General features: G+C 56.1%; 3 protein-coding genes and 1 non-coding gene across 7 annotated transcripts; 2 read left to right on the forward strand and 2 right to left on the reverse strand.

Moving 5' to 3' along the window:
• The first annotated feature begins 1,640 nt into the window (after positions 1-1,640).
• Positions 1,641-1,755, forward strand: LOC113254844 (U5 spliceosomal RNA). The gene has a single exon (XR_003315967.1). It is a non-coding gene; the product is annotated as a U5 spliceosomal RNA (small nuclear RNA).
• A 982-nt stretch (positions 1,756-2,737) lies between these two features.
• BTBD19 (BTB domain containing 19) lies at positions 2,738-10,904 on the reverse strand. 4 transcript variants are annotated; one of them, XM_026498248.4, is made up of 8 exons: positions 9,680-10,904; positions 8,195-8,408; positions 8,037-8,090; positions 6,842-6,901; positions 6,672-6,740; positions 6,463-6,594; positions 6,213-6,338; positions 2,738-6,025 (listed from the first exon to the last, which is right to left on the reverse strand). In XM_026498248.4, exons 1-8 carry the CDS (start codon positions 9,763-9,765, stop codon positions 5,891-5,893), a joined length of 876 nt encoding a protein of 291 aa, XP_026354033.1. In that variant the 5' UTR covers positions 9,766-10,904; the 3' UTR covers positions 2,738-5,890. The 4 variants fall into 4 exon arrangements, with proteins under 4 accessions (XP_026354033.1, XP_057166677.1, XP_057166675.1 ...); XM_057310694.1 differs by having other exon boundaries at positions 8,620-9,762; XM_057310692.1 differs by having other exon boundaries at positions 8,195-9,762.
• DYNLT4 (dynein light chain Tctex-type 4) lies at positions 10,786-12,696 on the forward strand. The gene has a single exon (XM_026498249.4). It carries the CDS (start codon positions 11,880-11,882, stop codon positions 12,603-12,605), a length of 726 nt encoding a protein of 241 aa, XP_026354034.3. The 5' UTR covers positions 10,786-11,879; the 3' UTR covers positions 12,606-12,696.
• On the reverse strand, positions 12,622-17,639 carry PLK3 (polo like kinase 3). The gene is made up of 15 exons (XM_026498242.4): positions 17,279-17,639; positions 16,965-17,072; positions 16,760-16,876; positions 16,491-16,620; positions 16,322-16,409; positions 15,415-15,510; positions 15,130-15,328; positions 14,890-15,013; positions 14,614-14,705; positions 14,280-14,373; positions 14,061-14,144; positions 13,805-13,967; positions 13,538-13,667; positions 13,256-13,369; positions 12,622-13,146 (listed from the first exon to the last, which is right to left on the reverse strand). The coding sequence occupies exons 1-15, from the start codon at positions 17,486-17,488 to the stop codon at positions 12,955-12,957; spliced, it is 1,941 nt and encodes a 646-aa protein (XP_026354027.1). The 5' UTR covers positions 17,489-17,639; the 3' UTR covers positions 12,622-12,954.
• Between the last annotated feature and the right edge of the window lie 1,279 nt (positions 17,640-18,918).

Raw genomic sequence — 18,918 nt, forward strand, 5'->3', positions numbered from 1 at the left:
TGCCGGGGGTGCCTGGGTGGCTCAGTCTGTTAAGCATCTGCCTTCAGCTCAGGTCATGATCCTGGAGTCCTGGAGTCCTGGGATCGAGGCCGCATCAGGCTCCCTGCTCGGTGGGGAGCCTGCTTCTCCCTCTGCCTCTGCCTGCAGCTCCCCCTGCTTGTGTCTCTCTCTCCTCCTCTGTGTCAAATAAATAAATAATTAATTAAAAAAAAAAAAACACTAAAATGCCTAAAAGAACCTAAAAGAAGTGAGTAGTTGGCTTTGAGCCTAAAGTAGGGGGTGCATCCAGCACGTGCAGGGGATGGAGACTGGATTTCAGTCTGGTCGTGTTTGGGCCACTATGGAGGGGCTTTTGGTGGAGTGGGAGAGCTCGCGGAGCTGGAATAGCGTAAAGGATGTCAGCCTACTGTGCCACTTAAAGCAGAGTGGCCTAGAAAAGCTGGCTAACATCACTTCCGCGTCTTCATCTATGAAATGGGAAGATCAGAGCCTACCCCGTAGGGTGCTTTTTTTTCCCCTCAGGGTTTTCAATGAACTCATTTAGGTAAGAAATAACCTGGTATTTCATAAGCGCTCTCTGGTTTTGTACTTTGTGTAGATATTAGCCGTGCTAAAAGTTTTTGCTCTGAGTGCTTAGGGAATAACCCTGAAACGTGAAAGTGTGTCCTGGTGTGGCAGCAACTGAACGGATTCCAGCCAGTTGGAGCTGGACCATCCCAAGAATGGTCAGTCCAGGGGCATGAATCACGTTCAGTCTCAGAGACAAGTCCCAGGACCTGCAGGGCAGCCCACCCTGGGTGGCACCTCACACCACTCAGTCCTCTGACTTCAATACCCTTTCGTGGCTCCCCATCCAGGACACGATGAAACCCAAGCCCTTTCCAGGGGCAACTCACTCTAGCCTCTGCCATCACTCCAGCTCTCTCCCAGACAGTGCCTAGCCAGACTCCCACCCTCATTCGGACACACTACACTCTAGACAGGCTGAATTACTTGCCGTGTGCATCTCCTATAATTCCACACAGGCAGTTCCCTCTGCTAAGAACACTTTTCCTCCTTGATGGAACCATCCTTTAATAAATAAACTGGACGCTATCTCTTGCAGGAGGGGTAGTGATGTGCCTCCCAGGAGATCCCATGGCCCCTGAAAGCCTTTGCTCTACCGTTTCTGGTTCTGCACTCGGGGCGGAGTATGCAATGATAAGCCGGCACCTCAACAATCCGGACTAACAGCCCCAGCCCCGGTATAGGGCTCGACACCGGCCTGGCACCAGCGGGAAGCACCCTTACCTCTCTGGGCAAACCCGGCGCGGGTTCCCGTGCAGACCGCAGAGAAAAGAGGGAGAGCTGCCACCCAGGGGTCCCCTTGGCGCCTCCCCGCCGCGACGGCTGGTGTCTTCCACCAGCCCGGAGCCGCCTGTGATTTGCATACCCATGGTGCACCACGAAAAGGCAGTTTCACGATGCTTGAGTTCCAGCCCCACGGAGACTTGTGCACTATGGTAGGGCATGCTGCCTGCTCTAAACCTACGGTCCGTACAAATTTCAGGCAGGGAGCACGAACCGTGCAGACACTGAACAACCATAAGTGTGCTAAGTGTTGTCTTGTTCTAGGAGGTTCCAAGCGGGGGCGTGAGAGTATACTCTGGTTTCTCTTCAGATCGTATAAATCTTTCGCCTTTTACTAAAGATTTCCGTGGAGAGGAACAGTTGTGAGTTTTAACCCAATTTTTTGAGGCCTCATTGAAAGAGGCTCACTTTTCTGTGGTTTAAAAAATAGAAATGCTTGTAGTATTAATATGATTCTATAATTCTTTTAAACTCCTTTTTTATAAAAATAAAGTGCAAATTTGTAATTGATTGCTGTTATGCAGGGATATTCTCCCGAAAGAATAGGAATAACCTTACTCTTTTTTCGTGTTGGGGTAAGTAATCTTTTTTTCGAGTTCTTTTTGCTGTTTTATTTCTAGTAGTGCTCAACTGCAAGTAATCCCAGTTTATTTCTCAGTAAGGGAAAGAAAGTCATGCATGTTCCTCCTCGTATCTCTGCTTGAGATACAGCAGGAAGGGGTGAACACAGTAGTTGCTACTTCCCCTCAGACTCCCTAGCTGTCTGCGCCCCAGTTTGGTATGACTTCTTTCACACCGATGCACTCCCTTCCAACTCTCACTCTGGGCCGGTTTTTCATGCTGAAGATTCCTGATTCCTTACTATAAGGAAGGGGCTTAGTTTACTAGTAGAACCCAGCACTGGAAAAAATTGGACAAGTAATATAATCAGGATAAGTAATTTACGATCTCAGTGATAAATGCCATACAGAAGCATTATGAGAGAATGGATAGGGCCAGCCACCAAATGTGTCCTTGGATATTAGACCTAGCTCTTCCCACCTATCTGCATCTTCTTGTCCAAACTCATTTAATTCTCTGCCTCTAAGTAACTACCATCTCATAGCTGGTGACGGTCCACAAATTTACAGCCATCGGCAGATCCCATTGATGACCATACTCAAAGTGTATGTTTCACGCGGCTACGTTTCACCTACTCCACCCTGGTCCTAGAAGAGCTCTTGATGGATTCAGGCGAAAACCCCTCCCTAACTGTTCTCCTTAGACTGCACCCCATCCCCTCCTACCATTTTGTCCCAAACTTCCACACAACACACACAGAGAAATTGGGTGGTTTTTTTTTTAATGTTACTTTTTTTTTTAAAGGTTTTATTTACTTGACAGAGACAGAGCGAGCATAGCAGAGGGAGCAGCAGGCAGAGGGAGAGGGAGAGGGAGAGGGAGAGGGAGAGGGAGAGGGAGAGGGAGAGGACTCTCCAGGGAGCCTGATGTGGGATCCTGACCTGAGCCAAAGGCAGCCTCTTGATGACTGAGCCACCCAGGCACCCCAAGAAGAGACATACTCTTAATCACTGTGCTAGTGATGGGGTTCAGTACATGCTACCCCAAAATATAGTACCTTAGCATATTGAATATTTTAAGCAATTTGAGAAACCAGAAAAGTCACTGTCACCTCCCCATCCTACCCTACCCCACACCCTCCCTTCTCCCTTGGAACTGGTCATTAAAACCAAGTGAGCCCTACCCCCCTATACTGGAGGCAAGGAGTCATCCTAATCTCCAAGGTCAAAGGGACTACAAATCCAAACAGGCCTCGTTAAGTTTCCCCCAGTTTACTACACTTACCTCACACTTTTTTTTTTCTGAAGATTTGAGAGAGAGAGAGAGCGCACGCACACACGCAAGCGGAGGAGGGAGGGGCAGAGGGAGAGGAAGAAGCAGGCTTCCCACTGAACAAGGAGCCCATCCGGGGATGATGACCCGAGCCTAAGGCAGACGCTTAACTGAGCCAACTGGGCACCCCTACCTCATACTCTTTAAACCATCATATTCCTTCATCACTATCCACACTTCATCAAACCTAGCATAAAAATACTCGGGTTTAACCATTTCTTCTTTTTTTTTTTTAAGATTTTATTTATTTATTTATTCAACAGAGATAGAGACAACCAGCTAGAGAGGGAACACAAGCAGGGGGAGTGGGAGAGGAAGAAGCAGGCTCATAGCGGAGGAGCCCGATGTGGGGCTTGATCCCATAACGCCGGGATCACGCCCTGAGCCGAAGGCAGACGCTTAACCGCTGTGCCACCCAGGCGCCCCTTAACCATTTCTTCTTGTCTTCATTTCCTTATAAAGAGTCCCATATTACTAAAACGTATATTGGGGCACCTGGCTAGCTCAGTTGGAGTACGCAACTCTACTGATATTGGGGTTGTATGAGTCCCACGATGGGTGTAGAGATTATGTAAATAAAAACAAACAAAAAAACAAACAAATAAATAACACATCTTAAATAGATCTGTAGTCTTTTCTCCTGTTAATCCGTCTTTGTCAGTTTAATTTTCAGATCCAACCAGGGACCCTAAGAGGGCAAGGAAAGCTTCTTCCTCCCCCACACTACCTTTTCTTTTGGCAAAAGGAATCATGCTGTACTTGGTCTGCACTGAATTTTTTTTCCCAAAGGTCACAGATATCTTTCTACATCATGGTAGAAATATATCATAGTTAATCAGTCTTCTAGGTTAAACCAGGACATCAAGTTTGTTTCCAATTCTCATTATCCAAACAACGCTATCATGAAGTGGTACTATGAGTAACCACATTTTCAGGCTTGAGAGGTAATGCCAAATACCTGTCTCTAATCCACGTGCAACATATTATTGTATAAAATCCCAGAGACAGAAGTTTAACCTTATTTTCTTCTAATCTACTGTCCTTCGTTTTAGATTGATAGTATCTTGGTTTACAGCTCTTTTAAAACTCTTTATGGAATAAAATAGCATTTAAATAAGGAAATAAAGTCACCACCTAACATTTACAGAGTACTGAGTAGGTGACAGGGACTGGGGAACAAAAAATAAGGCCCCACTCCAGGCCCAGGGGTCTTTCTTCAGGGAGATTCAGACCCTCAGGAAGACAAATGTGTAACGAATGAAAGAGGTAGCGTGGGGGGTCTACAAGAACTAAGAGTGAATGCACAGCCAGAAAATGCACTGCCTTCCGACAAGGGATGTAACGCAAAGACAGTGGTCGACAGAAGAGTTACCACTAGTAATTCTGAGTCCTGAGTCTGAAATAGGGTGTATCTTGTCCTGACAGCATTGGGGATGTTGAGTGCTTTAATACGGGGAGTAGGGCTGGCAATCTTAAGCAAGTCTGCTGCAGTGTGGGAAATGGTTGGCGGGAAGAGGGGCATGGCAGGCGCTGCACTGGAGAGAAGGCGGGAGGCTGTTAAGAGCTTGTTGCATTCATTCTGAACACAGACAGGACTGGGTGAACTAAAGCTAAGAGAACTGAACCAACTGGAAAGATCTCATAGGGGAGGAAAAATTACTCTCTGAGCTCTTGGCTGAGACCCTTGTAATAAGACAGATTAACAAAAGAAAAACAAGTTTATTAACATGTATACCTCATGTGTACGTGGAAGATACCCAGGGAAAAATGAGTACCTCCCTGAGGCGGCCTAAAATACCTGCTGAAAAACCATCTTACGCTCAAGAGGAAAGAAAAGTGTAGGGAAGACAGTTACGGGGGAGCCTCCAGGAAAATCACAGTAAACAAGGTTTGTTAAGCAGAGTTCAATGGGTGCCTTCTCCGCTGAAATCCTGTGAGTTCATCATCCTTCTTTTCCTGGTACAGAGAATGAGACACCCTTACAAACGGAGATTTCCTTTTTAAATATAAATTTCCCTTACAAAAGGGTAACGTCTACTGTTTCCACAGCTTCCACTGTTTCTCAGAATAGTCCATTTAAAATAACCCTTAGCCCAAAGAGGCGTGTTTTGGGTTGGCACATTCTGCTACCCCTCAGTCTCTTAGAAGGTGGAAGCCACCGGAGGCAGATGTGAGAAAGAGGAGTAAGGCAAGGCTGAGATGCAGGTTTCTGGCTCAGACACCCACGTACATGAGAAACACGATGGGGGCAGAACTTGGGAAAGATGAGAAGGCAGCTCAATTTGGAACTGAGTCTGAAGTGTCTGTCCGGCATTTGGAGAGATCTCCAAGAGGTAGGTCTGGAATAAAGAGGGAGCTGAGCTGAAAACCTGTGGTGGTTATAAAAGTAAATGCGGCAGGACCGCGTGGCCAGAGTCCCACGAGAGTGTCAGGGTAAGGGTGCAAAGGAAATCGCTTTGGGGCCCGGCCCCGCCCCGTCCCAGCCACACCCACTCCCCCCCCACCCCATCAGCGCAGCGCGAACTGAGATTCTTCCAGCGCCTGGCTCGCAGAGCATGCTGGGGGCGGAAGGCCCCTGTGAGCGCCAGGCATGTTGGGAGCTGTAGTTTGGGACAGGGCCAGAATTCCTCGCAAATCGCGGCCTTGGTCACTTAAAGGGCAGGTCCAGAAAGCAGTGATGCTCGCGGGGCAGGGTTCCCCTGCGGCGGCGGCACGGGGCGCCCCGGGCCGCATCCCCTCTCCGCAGAGCGTGGCACTTCCACGCCTCCACGATCTGCTCTACCTGCAGGGAAGGCCGGTCACGGCGAAGTCAGGCAGTACCCCCCGTCGCCCCGCAGACCCTGGGCCGTAACCCCCCACCCCTGCGCTTCCTCTCCATCCCCAACCCCCACGCCCCCCCCCCCCCACCCCCCCCCCCCCCCCCCCCCCCGCTGCTGAGTGGATCTGAGTTTGGTTCCCCGCGTCCGCACCGGGATGAGCGGCTCCCGCTGGTTCTGCTCTTCCAGGGCGCTCAGCTCCGCCGGGGCCAGTAAGGCCAGTCTCAGCTCCCGCACCACCGGGGCCGCCACCTCGGCCACGGGCCGCTCCAGCACGGCCTGCGAACGCCAGCCCTAAGCCCGGACGGGCCGGGTACCTGCCCCGCCACCCGCTTGCCAGGTTCCTGCGCCCCAAGCCTCCTTCCGCATCCCCACCGCGGGGTCCCCCGTAGCCCCAGCTCACCGCGCCCACGCGCGCCCAGCTCCGGGCAGCCAAGACGAGCTCAGCCTCGTCCACACACAGCTTGTCGCTGCGCAGCAGGGGCAGCAACGCGGGCGCTGACAGCTCCAAGAAGCCGCGGGTCCGGAGCGCCTCCTGTGGGTCCAGGAGCGGGTCAGGGAGGAGCAGAATGAGGTGTGAGGGTTTGGGAGTGTGAAGATGGGGAGCGATACCTGGCTGTGGGCCTCTATGAAGGCTATGCAACGCTCCTGCAGCGGTCCCAGGCCAAAGGTTACGGCAACCTGGAAACAGAACGAAGGGCGTCAGGGAGGGAGGCCGGAAGGCCATGTAGTCCAGCCCTCCACGCCGACGCCCACCTACAAGCCTGTCCAGCAACACCCACCTGCAAGGCCTCACAAACCAGCTCCACATCCAGCACCTTCAGCACAAACCCCAGGCACAGCTGGGAACAGAAATGAAAGTGGTTGTGCCAAGGTGTCTCTGCTCCAGAACCCTAGCCCCACCCCAGAAGCAGTGAGCCACGCAGACAACTAAGCAGCCGCAAGCCCATCGTGACCTCGCAGATCCGGGGAGGCAAGGAATCGCCAGGGGCCGAGACTTGGCAAGCCCAAGGGACTAGACCTTAGGTCCAGCGGTCTACCTCCAGCACATTCCCCAGTAATCCCACTAGATGAAAGCCATGTAAAAATCCACTCCTTTCTTCCACTGTACCGGCTCCTGACTCAAAGACCCTTTCGTTTTAACCAGAAACTTGAATTTCATCCACGACCAGTCCCTTTCACCCTCACATCCAGAAAAGTGCTGGGTCATGCCAGGTCCACTTCTCTCAGAGTCATGCACCTTTCTCTTGGGCTTCCACTGCTACTCATCCCTGCTGGACTGGGGAGCCCTTCCCATCTCTCCCATTCACTTCTCCCTTAGCTCCAAATCTTCACTCCCTTACCTGAAACCTCCAATGAATCTCCATGCCCTCCGGGTAAAATAAAGTCCAAAATCTTGAAGGTCCTGCATGATCTAGCCCCTGGTACCCTTTCCAATCTCATCTGTCTTCTTCCTCTCACACTCTTGGTCCAGCCTCTCTAAATGGCTCGCTAGCTCCTTTTGTGCCTCGGTGACTAGAATGCCACTTTTCCACTCCCCCTCTGAGCAAACTCCTACCTGTTCTACCTGATCGAACACCGTGTTTCCTCCTCCAAGAAGTCTTCCCTTCTTTTCTCCCTGATGGCAATACCAGAGACACCCTCTGCAGAGTCTCGGCACCATATACCCTCATCTATCACCCTTCTTATGTCCCTGGGTTACGGGTTTTCATGTGTCTATCTCTCTTTGAAGAACAAGGATCAAGGCTGACTTATCCTGGCATCTATGGCATCAGCCATAAACACCCCATATGCCCCCACAGCACACACACAGCACGCACATATCCTTTTGCACACAGGCATACATAAAGGCCTATTTACACAGCTGTCCATGTGTCAGTACACGTGCCTCTCCAGGCCTGAGTGTGTGAGGCACGGTGTGAACAGAGCCCATAAAAGGAAAGAGAAATGAGACAGGGACCTGCCATACACACCCACCTCTCGCAGCTCCTCCAGCCCGTACTCCACAGCCGCTGTCAGCACCTCCAGCACCTGCAGAGTGGGCAGTCGCGGGAGTGGAAGAGAGTTTCTCCTGCCCCTCCCCCTCAGCCCACCTCCCTCCTTCTCTCACCCAGACCTCCGCCCAGCGGGCTCACAGAGTGGCGGTGCAGCCTGACACTGTTGGTGTACAGGAACTCCAGCACCGCCAGGAAGGCCTCAGCTGGCACGGTGCTTAGCACCACGGGGCTAGGCATCCCAGGGCCCAGCTTTGGGCCCAGAAGTCGTTGGAAGAAGTTGCATCTACAGGCCAACAAGCACCGGTGGGCAAACACCTCCTGCCGTTCTTGACCAACCACAAAGCAAACATCACTGTGGGAAAGGGGAGGAGAGAAACAGGGAAGAAGAGGCCGGTCTTGGGGTACCACTCTTAGGCTTTGCCTTTGCCCATTCTGGGCCTTCATTTCCAAATCTGTCATGTAAGGGACAGGTCTTAGTCCTTCCAGCCAAAGGTCTGCCATACACACTCCTGGATTCTAGTCCCAGCTCCACCCTATGGTGCCTCAGGCAAGTGACTTTATACCTTTGAATCTCAGGTTTCTCATCCATGAAATGGGAGAGTAATCCCAACGCCTCAGGCCTCAGAGGAGGTGGTGAGGTCTGATCACTGAGGAGGCACCAAGGCTGATGCAAGACTGCGCCTACCTACTCCTCTCCTCCCCAGCCTGAGGCTTGAGGTAAGGGAAGCTCTTCTTGGCTCTTCCTCCACACTCTGCAAACTCAGCTTTTTCCCCGCCTCCTCCAGGCAGGAGGGGGGAAGCGGCGGTGCAGAGCGCACTGGCGGTGGACAGATATGGCTGCGATACACCGTCATGAGACCAGACCACATTTTCCATTGTCACAATCACTTCCGGCCCAGCCTCCGGGCCTCCCCACAGCTTAGGGGGTAGGAGGCAGGAAATGCAGCTCGAGCTTCTGGAGCCTCCTAGTCCCAGGTCCAAGGCCAGGGGTTCACTACTCAGACCGGACTGCAATCCCCAAAGCAGTAGGGTTATGGGAGTCACCAAGCCTTGAGGAGCCCAGCTTTCAGGCGGTGGGGACAGAAGGCTACATTCCAGTTCGGACCAGCCCTGCCCCCGTATTCTATCCCTGGCTGCCGACACCACTAGCAGCCTGGGCAGTGAGCCCTAGGCAGCACCCTTGAACTACTTCCTGTCTGAGACTCTGGCTCACTCAGTCCCTTGAGCTTTGTTCCTCTTGTGAATCCCCCGTTCCCAGAACAGGGTCATCTGCTCCTCTGCCTCCCAGGGAGGGACTCAAGTTACATCCCATCTCTCAGGATCCAGGGGGCAAAGGGCTCTTCTCTGCCAGGAGCTCAAGAGCCAAAAAAGGAAGGCCTTTGCCTGAAGTCACACTGCTGCTCCGGGCTCCAGGCCCCACTGCCCACCCCCCACCTCTGGCTCTCAGGACATCATGGACACTGAGTGCCCTGTAGTCATTCTCCACACTTGACTTCCCCAGACTGAGTTCACCAGGGAGGAGGGTTGTCTTCCCCACTTCCTATGTACCCAAGGCTTCCTCAGTGTCATGGGGCCCAGCAAAGCCAGTTAGGGAAAACCCACAAACAGGGCCCACCCCCTCACCTGTATTGGGGATTGTTGAGAAGGCTTCGGAGTGCTGTGGAAAAGGGTGCAGCCTCCCCGTGCACAACCAGTCCTGGGGTCTCCATGGGTGGGGGGGGCAGGGGAGTAAGCGGGTAGAATAAGAGCCTAGCAGGCCTGCTGTCTTTTGTTCTGTGGGAGGTGGTAGGTGGGAAGGAGCAGGAGGCCTGGCCGGGCCCAGCAGCTGGTGTGGAGACTAGAAAGGCCTGAGAGGGAGGGGCAGGAGCTTGGGAAGCCTGTTAGCTGAGAAGCTAAAGTTTAGGGATGGGGCAGGAGAGGCCCAGGTTCCTTAAGAAGGCATCAGAGGCCAGTGGAAGAGGCCAGAGGCTGGGCTAGGGGATGGGGACTCGGGGAGGGGGCCAAGAGTGGCTGAGGGTGGAGCCGACTGGACTGGGGAGGAGAGGCTGGCAGCGGATGAGGCCCCAGCTGGGAGCCTGCCCAGGCAGCAGTGGGTGGGAAGCCTGTGGGTTTCCACGGAAACTGGAGCCCGGCTTGAGAGGCCCCGCCCATCTCCACAGGCCCAGGGAAAACTTTAGCTCTCAGAGGGGCTGGAAGCTGAGTGGAGGGTCTTAGCACCCAGGCCCCTGTCTGTCTTGGGTTCAGAGTTCAAACTCCCTGCCCCTCCTACCCCTCCCCTCACATGCACACAGGGTCAGGATCAGGTTAGCCAGGCCTAGGGAAGCCCCTCAACAGGGAAATTCCTCACCCCCATGGAGTTTTCAAGACCAAAACTGGCTGGTCTGAGAGGGGGCAGTCGTGTCCCTTCCAGAGGAAGGTCAGGTGAGGCGGGTGTCAGCTCTGACAGAGGCGTCATGGCCTCTGGCATCCCTAAAATGCAACCCTGGTTAGGGGGCTGGCATTCTGGGCATCCAAGAGGTGTGGCCAGCTAGGGACAAGCCCTAGGGCACTGGGGTCAGCAGGGGTCACGAGGCTGGGCTCTGGTTCACCGCCAAGTCCAGTCACCACTGTTGCACCAGTGTTGCGTCAGGTCTGCTCCCACCGGCAGGGCCGATGGCCTCCCCTCCCCCTGCACACAGCCCTGAGCTGAGGAAGTCATCCAAGCCCCACCCCAGCTCTGCACAGGGAGCGGAAATGTTTGTCCTTGTTGAGGCTGATGGGGAGACAGAGAGCCCTGACCTCCTCCCTGTGGGCCCGGATCCTGATTCTCCTCAGCAGCCACCCCTGCAGGCTCAAGTCTCCCCACATCCCAGGCTTCTGCAACTTGCTCACAACCGAAGAGCCAGCCTTCACAAGGGGAGAAATGGACAGCAGCTCAAGAGCCCTGGGAGCCCCTCTCTGCATCTGCCCCTCGAGTAGTCCTTGTGGTGGTGGTATGCCCTGGGTTCTAGGCCCCTGTTAGCCCCTCTTCCCTGATGACTCAGGCACCCCCCACTCAGCACATACTCACAGCAGTAACACTTCCAGGTTAAGCCAGAGCCAGGACTGGAAGGAGGGAACCAAACAGGAGCGCCTGCTCAGTAACCCAGGGCAACTCCACAACACAAGGGGCCATTACCTTCCTGCCTGCCAGTCAGGCAGGCTGGGAGAGCAAACCCGGAGCTAGGAGGGAGTCTGGAAGCCAACAGCTGCAGGTGACTCAGGTGCCTGCGGGAGTTTCGGGAGAAGAGGGCATTCATCCCAGAACTGATTCTGGAGGTAGGGCCAGAGGCCAAATGCAGAGGGTGGAAGGAGCTTCCTGAGTCACCTGCCTCCAGCCTCAGCCAAGCAGAGGGCGATCTTTGTGTCCGCCACCCTAGAAGCAGGTAGGGGTGGAAGACAGCTGGATTCAGTACCCACAAGGCTAGAAGAATCTGTGGGGTTGAAGGAGTTGGGTCTGTGTCTCCTTCTGGTTAGGGGTTTGAGGCACCAGTCTAGGCTGAGGCGAACCAAGGGCAGACTTATCTCCCCCTTCTGCTGGCGAAGTCAGGTGGAAGGGAGACTAGGAGGTGTCCTTAGAGCTCACTTAGCTAACCTCCATGGTGCCCAGGGGAGAGTGAAGCTCAGGGGGCAGGGGCTAGCCCAGGATGATAGTCTGAGCAGCACCGCTTATGTCCTTAACGGCCCTTAACCCTCTAAGCACCTAGGAATCCATGCAGTTCCGGACTATTTGATTCACCTGTCCCCAGAACACAGGTAAGAAGGAGTTGGGGGTAAAAACCCTCATCATGGAGTAAAAGACTGGATGGGGTACAAAGACGGCCAGTTTAGGCCATCATGTCCAAGTGTGGGTCTTCCAGCCACCAGGTCCATGGCTGGCAGGCCTGTGCCCCCCGGACGTCAGGAAGAGGACACTATCAAAGACCCCGGGCTGAAACTATCGCTGGTGAGGCCTCCAGGCCACCTGCCCAGTATTGATGAGGCCCGACTGGCAGGTCTGGGCCCGTCCTCCCGTCGTGGCTCTGTGCTGGGCCCTGCCTCATCCTTCTCACGTCGCAACTCGCTGGCAGGACCAGGTGCAGGTCCTGGGGGTCGGCGACCATCTCTGGGCCCAGTGCCTCCTCTGGGCTCAAGGGTTAGCTTCTCAGGGCTGCCGCTGGCCCCCCTGCGTCGGGTGGCGCCCTCCTACCGCACAGAGCCTGCGCCAGGGGAGCGCTGGGAGGCTGCTCGCGTACAGCACTCCCTGGAGGCGGCGCTGGCCACCAGGCTGTGCCACGCCTGCTACTCGGGCACCGAGGCCGGGCCGCTGGCTCAGGAGCTGTGCGAGCTGGTGCGTGTGCGCCTGCGTGAGCTCTGTCCCCCACGCTACAAGCTGGTGTGCAACGTGGTGCTCGGGCCGCGCGCCGGCCAGGGCGTACACGTGGTCAGCCGCGCACTCTGGGACACCGAGCACGACGGGCTGGCCTCCGCCGCCTTCACCAACGCCTCCCTCTTCGCTGTGGCCGTGGTCCACGGGCTCTACTGCGAGTGAGGAAGCCTCCAAGTTCTGCAAAAACGGTTTATTATCCCAGGAGAAGGCCCTCCCCGGGGCTCAATCCCAATAAATAAATGTCTGTCAATAAATAAAAGTGGTCCATAAATAACACCCCCTAGCTGGGGACTAAGGCTCAGGCTTTTCTTGGAGAAGGGGTAGGAGGCTGCTGGGACAGGCAGACTCCCACCCCAGTAAAGCTGGTCCCTGATTCCCTGGGGGATTCAGCCCAGAGCCCCCAGTGAGGCACCAAAGGGACAGGGAGGCCCACAAAGGTAAGGGCCAGAGCCTTACAGGCACAGGCCTCAGACCTGAGGCTTATGTCATGGCCTGCCCTGCAGGTTAGGGCCTAGGCCGGGCAGCGGTCCCGGAGCAGACGCAGAGCATAGCGGAGCCGCTGCCGCAGGTCTGGGGAGCAGCCCAGCTGCCGAAGGTGGGAAGCGAGGTAAGTACAAGCACTGCGATTGCGGGCCACGAAAGTCACAAGCAGGGGCTCCCAGCCACTGAGGATCAGCTTGGTGTGATCTCCATAGAAGTTCACCTGTGCGCAGAAGGGGGGCACTGATCAGGGTCTAGGCCGCCGGTCCAGTTTCCTCCCCAGCACCATGGGGCTCCCAGACCCTCCCCCCGACTCCAGGAGGGGTTCTCACCTGGACAGTGCCGTCACTGAACAGCATGAGTAGGGCCTGATCCGTCTTGACCCACTGCAGCAGGAGTGGGGGGACAGGCACCTCCACCTCTTCCACACTGGGCAGATCTCCACCCTGGGAGCAGGAGCAGGTCACCTGTCTGACAGGAGTCACGCCCCTGCCCCTTGATGTCTCCCTTAGAGGTTCAGCCTCTAGCTCGGAGTCCCCACCCCTCCCGCCAAGAGGAACAGGAAGGGATTAGGATGTGTTCGTCCTCAGTGTGCCCCACTGCAACCCGCACACCTTCATGAGATGCTGTTGCATGTAGGAGGCAAAATACCGGAGGACACCCAGCTGCGGCTGCAGGGCCCGCGGCACAGCACCCACGGGGAAGGACGAGTGCTGGGTGCTGGTGGGGTTGTAGTGCACAGTCCTGGAGGAGAGGACACGAGAGGTCAGAGGGAGCCCAGCACTGACGCCCGTCCCTGGAGACCCCAGGACACCCAGTGCAGGAGCACACCCCTGCTGGGCACAACGGCCAGATACAAGGCACTCCCGGACAGCACTTACTTTCTGTTGGCTGAAAGGGCCATGTGCGTGCCATTGTTGAAAAGCACAGCCACACGGCGGCTGGACAGCTGATACCCAAAGCCAAATTTGTTGGAGTAGTCAACCCACTTGCTGACCCATACCAAAGGCTCTGGTTGTGCAAGGGGAGCTGGGTTCTGTTCCGCTGTCATGGAAGAGGAAGGAAGTGAGGACCTGTTCCCAACCTTTCAGCCAGAGAACTCCCAACCGCCACTCACCGTTCCGGACCCCACCTTACCTGGGGGCATGAAGGCTAGGCAGTTTCTCAGCGCACAGAGGGCTGACTCCACCACTGTGGCCACAGTCAGACCTTCTTCAAATCCTGAGGGGAACAGGGCACCGGGAATTCGGCATTAGTTCACCAGGACACCGGCCATGTCTCTCTGACACTCCTTCCCCCTGACCCTGGTCTCAGCCCCGACAACCTCTAGCACCTCTCATCCTCCTGGCTGCTCACCATCTCCGCTGCTCGCCAGTGTCCCACGGGGTGAGCTGTCCTCCGGCGCTGTCTCTACCAAGCTGAGGGGGGCTGGACCAGAAGCTGCTGGAGCCTGGAGGGTTGGGTAGGGGAAGGGAGTGAGATAGGCCTCAAAATCCAAATCCTCGAGAGTCCATGGCCCAGCCTTGCCCTGGCAGCCAGGGCACCCCAGGTCAGCCCCGCCTGGCTAATGAGACACAGCCAATTAGGCTGCCACGAGGCTGGATGCTTCAGTAGCTTCTTTTATCCCAGGCTTCCTGCAGCAGCTAGGGTGAGAGTGAGTCAGGGCACACGACCCATGTGAGCACCTCACCTCAGGTCTGGCATCCTGATGGCCAATGGACGTCCGAGTGAGGCCGTTCACCAAACAGGAGACCTCGTCCCGCTCCTCAGGATGGTTTTTACCTGGGTGGGGGAAGATATAACCCTCATATCCTGTCCGCCCCCACCCCTGGGCTTCCTGCAGGGATACAGATGGGCACATGCTCTCCCCAGGGGTTCAAAGGCATTCACACTCATGCCCCCACAATATATGTACCAAGACTCCTGCCATGCTATATGCTCAAAACCACTGACATTCCAGACTTACTCTTCTTCTTCCTGCCAAAGAGGCTCTTGGTAACTTTGACAAACAGGATCCTAGCTGGGTTAAGGGGTATCAGGTCTGGGACTGTCACGCAGCTGCTGACAGGGAGCCGGTCAGGGGTGTAGCCCTGAGGAGGAAAGTCATGTGAGCAAAGAAGGGAGGCCCCAGGAGACCTGTCACCTACCCCCACTGGATCCCCTGGGAACATGCAGACTTGACTTAGATGTCTGGGGAGCTACAGACCTTGGTAAAGAAGTCATGGCGCAGGATCTGGTCAATAGAGGGGCGGTCCTGAGGCGAGGCTCGAAGGATGGCAGCCAGGAGCTGCCGGGCAGGCAGTGAGAGGCTGGCGGGCAGTGTGTAGTGAACCTGTTTGATGCAGCGATATGTCTCCTTCAAGTCAACCGTCTCAAAGGGGGGGTTCCCACAGAGCAGTGTGTACCTGCAGGGCAGAGATAAGGTCAGGAGCAGAGCGGAAGGCACACCCCACCGGGGCACCCCCAGTGTACAGATGACCCCGGGACTCACATGACACAGCCCAGAGACCACACGTCTGCCTCGGGGCCGTGGCCCTGTCTCTGCAGCACTTCTGGAGCCACATAGTTGGGGGTGCCACAGATGGTTCTGAAAAGGGATAGGGAGGAAAAGAGGAGAAGATTCAGATCCAGCCTGGCTAGCCGCCCCCCCCCCCACCTTCCCTGCCCCCACTGTGAGTCCAGACAAAGCAGCTGCCTGTCACCAAAGGCAAGAGAACTCCTGCTTGTCCTGGGACAATGGATGCTGGGGACAGCAGCTGAGTCCCCGCCCACCCGCCTGGCCCAGCTGCTCAGCTGCCCTGCAGGACAGGGGGAGGCCTTGACCCCCACCCCAGCCCCCTCCTCCAACGTTAGCAGAGGGTTCATCATGGACCCTTTCCTCAGTCCCCCACTCCCGTCTGTCAGACACCCACACAGGCTGTCACCTCCTATGGTCTGTGCCATACACAAACCAACACCAGCTGTCATATTCCCCCAAAACACTCATCGGCCACACATGCTATCTGTTGTCACTCACACCCAGTCATCGTGGCCACAGCAGGGTTTTCTTACACAGGGTGTCATGTCCTGCCATTCCCACCCTCTGTCTGTCTCACACACATTGCTTATGTCACCTTGCCCCATCCGTACACAGGATCAGGTCAGACAGCTCTGAGAATCCTTACACCCCCACCTGTCTCAGGACCTCAAACACCAACAGGACCCTCAGCCTTTCCACCCGTCCCAGTGAGCCCAGCTGCCACCTCCACCTTCCCCCCCACACACAAACACCCATCATCCCTTCCCATCTATCACACACACACTTCAGGCGGTCATCATGCCTCCCACATACATACTCACTGTCACGCACGTCATCTGTGTCACATAGACCTTGGCCACCCCTCTCCTCAAACACTCACTTCTTCCTATGTTCCGGGGGTTCCAACCGGGTTGCCAGCCCAAAGTCCCCCATCTTCAGTTCCATGTTCTCAGTGATAAAAAAATTCCCTGAATGGGGGCAGAGAGGTGTGTCAGAGTCTTTTCTCTCTGCCTCCCCAACCCCCAGTCCTGCTGGCCCAGGAGTCTCACCCAGCTTGAGGTCGCGATGCAGGATGCCCCGCTGGTGCAAGTACTTGAGTCCGGAAAGGACCTGGCGCAGGTAGTAGCGCACCTCGGGCTCCAACAGAGTGTGCCGGGCCTTCCAGATGTGGGCCAGGGACTGCGGAGAGCCACCGGGTCAGCCCCTGATCCGCCCTCTCCGACCCTCCCTCCATCCGTGCTCGCTGAGGAAGAGGCAGCGCTCCAGCTTTGGGTCTCAAGGGTCCCTTTTCCCTCTCCCACTCTCAGTCATGGCTCACCTTTCGGCTGCAGAGCTCCAGGAAAATGTATATGTTGTCAGCATCCTCAAAGTGGTGCGAGAAACGCACTATGTGGCGGTGCTGCAGGCCGCGGTGCAGCTCAATCTCGTTTAGGATCTGCAGTGGGGGCGCGGGGTGGTCATCCCTCAAGGGCTCCCTCACCACTGTCCCCGCCCCACCCCTGGTCCGCTGGGCCCGGGCCCACCTTCTCGCGCTGATGCGGCTTGGTGATGCGGCTCTGTGAGATGACTTTGACCGCGTAGGCGTTGCCGGTCTCTGTGTCAGTGGCCTCATAGCAGCGGGCAAAGCCCCCCTGTGGGGAGCGGGCATCAGGCAGAGCGCTCCAAGACAGCCAAGTCTGGCCCGCAGAAGTCCCCGCGCCGAAGACAAGCGTCCCCGCGCCGAGGAAAAGCGTCCCCGCGTCCCCGCGCCCAGGACAAGCGCCCCCGCCCCACCCGGCGCGGTCAAGGAGGTCAGCGGGACCTCCCCCCTCGCTAGCACACCACCCCACCAGTTCACCTTGCCCAACAGGCGGCCTTTGAAGTAGGTGCGACCGCTGCGCGGGTCGGTGATGAGGCGCCCTGGGTCCGTCACCGGTGGCCCAGCCAGCATCTCCAGCTCAGGTCCCCGCATGGCACTCTTAGGCGGCCCGGGCCCGGCAGGGGGCGCGGGCGGGGCGGCCGCACGCGGGAAGGGGCGCGGGGATAGGAAGCCGGCGGCAGGCTCCATGCAGGCGGTAAGTCGCAGCGCGGACCCGGCTTGTTTCGGTTCCGCCCGGCCCGGACCGGACCGCGCGTGGAGCTGCCGGGATTTGCTACGCGGCGCTCGCGCCCGAGGGAGCCCGGCGTTTTTATCAATGAACGGCTGTCTCCTCCCCGGCTACTCGTCATTAAGAGCCCGCCCCCTTCCAGGCGGCGAGTCACCTAGAAGCCACGCCCCTCCTCAGGCCGCACGTCACCGAGAAGCTCCTCCTCCCACCCAATGCAAGTCCAGGCCCAGCCTGCTACCCACGCGTTAAAGACGCAACCGTACTGATAGTCACCGTGCGGGTGCGACCAGAATGTAGGGGTCAGCCGTTTCTCCGTACCCCACTCCCTACGCCCTGGTGACCGAGGGTCCCGTTCATGGGGGTCTCTTTCTTTCCCCATCTTTCGGGGCTTTTTCGGAAGTCTGAGTGGGGCTGGGTATCTGGGGAACTTCCCCAAGCAACTACACAGACCAGCGATCCTGGCGGGAAGGGAGAGGCAGGGGCGGCGCTCGCTTTCGCCAGGGGGCGTCACCAACACTCCCTTTAGAGTCCGCGAGATCTTCCGCGGGTCCCACGCCCTCGGCCAGTCCCCGGGCCCAGCCCTGTACTACCCCCTTTAGGGCTTGGAAAGAATTGCACACTCCTGAGCCTTGGGACGGCTTGGGACGGGCGGGGGCGGGGGAGGAGGGGGGAGGCTGCCACGCTGAGTTTTGGAGTCAAACAGCCCAGCATACAAGGTTTTTACCATGTGCCTAGTCGCATCCTCTGTTACCCTCCTCCACAAACTTGAGAGTTAGATTTCGGGGTCTGGCGGGGTCCCCTATTACCTTTACCTGAAAACACTTAGTGCCTTGAGTCAGCAGTCAGAAGGCCAGAAAGTGAAGAATGGGAATTAGGCTTTTCTCAAATCTAGTGATGGACAATTGGGCAGGTGGTCCTGGGGCCATGTGGACCGCTAGACCCCTAGTTCATGCCCACCCTCCCCAGGGCCAGAAACAGAGAGAGGTGGGGTCTTAACCCCTCTGGAGTGTTTGTCCCAGTTATCACAGGCCTCCCCCTGGCCTTGTCCTTCTCACCTCTCTGCCCTTGCTCTGTCCCATTCGATCAATTATGGAGCCACTCAGCCCTTGAAGATCTATTGAGAGAACTTGCTAAGTGCCAAGCACCGGCTGAACAAGGCTGCTCGAGCTCGCAGCCCTCATTTAGTTCACCCTCTGCTGGAGGGAAACAGACAACAGGCAAGTATAGGAACAAAGTCATCACAGGCTTTGAAAAGTGCTATGAAGAAAGTCAACAGAAGAGTAACCAAAGAGCTTGCTTTAGAAAGAGTAGCCAGGAGAATCAACAAATATTGATTAGAACCTAATTCCTGTCGGTTTTATCTCCCAAAAGCTAAAAGTCTCTGCAAAGT

The sequence above is a fragment of the Ursus arctos genome, unplaced genomic scaffold (genome assembly GCF_023065955.2).
Source record: "Ursus arctos isolate Adak ecotype North America unplaced genomic scaffold, UrsArc2.0 scaffold_12, whole genome shotgun sequence".
NCBI classification, from domain to species: Eukaryota; Metazoa; Chordata; class Mammalia; order Carnivora; family Ursidae; genus Ursus; species Ursus arctos.

Excerpts from the sequence above, each read along its gene's own strand:
- DYNLT4 (XM_026498249.4), top strand. The coding sequence starts at position 11,880 with ATGGGGTACAAAGACGGCCAGTTTAGGCCATCATGTCCAAGTGTGGGT.
- PLK3 (XM_026498242.4), bottom strand. The coding sequence starts at position 17,488 with ATGGAGCCTGCCGCCGGCTTCCTATCCCCGCGCCCCTTCCCGCGTGCG. Across the intron at positions 15,329-15,414 it reads TGGTCTCTGGGCTGTGTCAT|GTACACACTGCTCTGTGGGA; the intron begins GTGAGTCCCGGG and ends TCTGCCCTGCAG. Across the intron at positions 14,374-14,613 it reads ATCAGGATGCCAGACCTGAG|GCTCCAGCAGCTTCTGGTCC; the intron begins GTGAGGTGCTCA and ends CCAACCCTCCAG.
- BTBD19 (XM_057310692.1), bottom strand. The coding sequence starts at position 8,557 with ATGGCAGACCTTTGGCTGGAAGGACTAAGACCTGTCCCTTACATGACA. Across the intron at positions 6,339-6,462 it reads GCTGGGCGCGCGTGGGCGCG|GCCGTGCTGGAGCGGCCCGT; the intron begins GTGAGCTGGGGC and ends TGGCGTTCGCAG. Across the intron at positions 6,026-6,212 it reads AGCGGGAGCCGCTCATCCCG|GTAGAGCAGATCGTGGAGGC; the intron begins GTGCGGACGCGG and ends CCTTCCCTGCAG.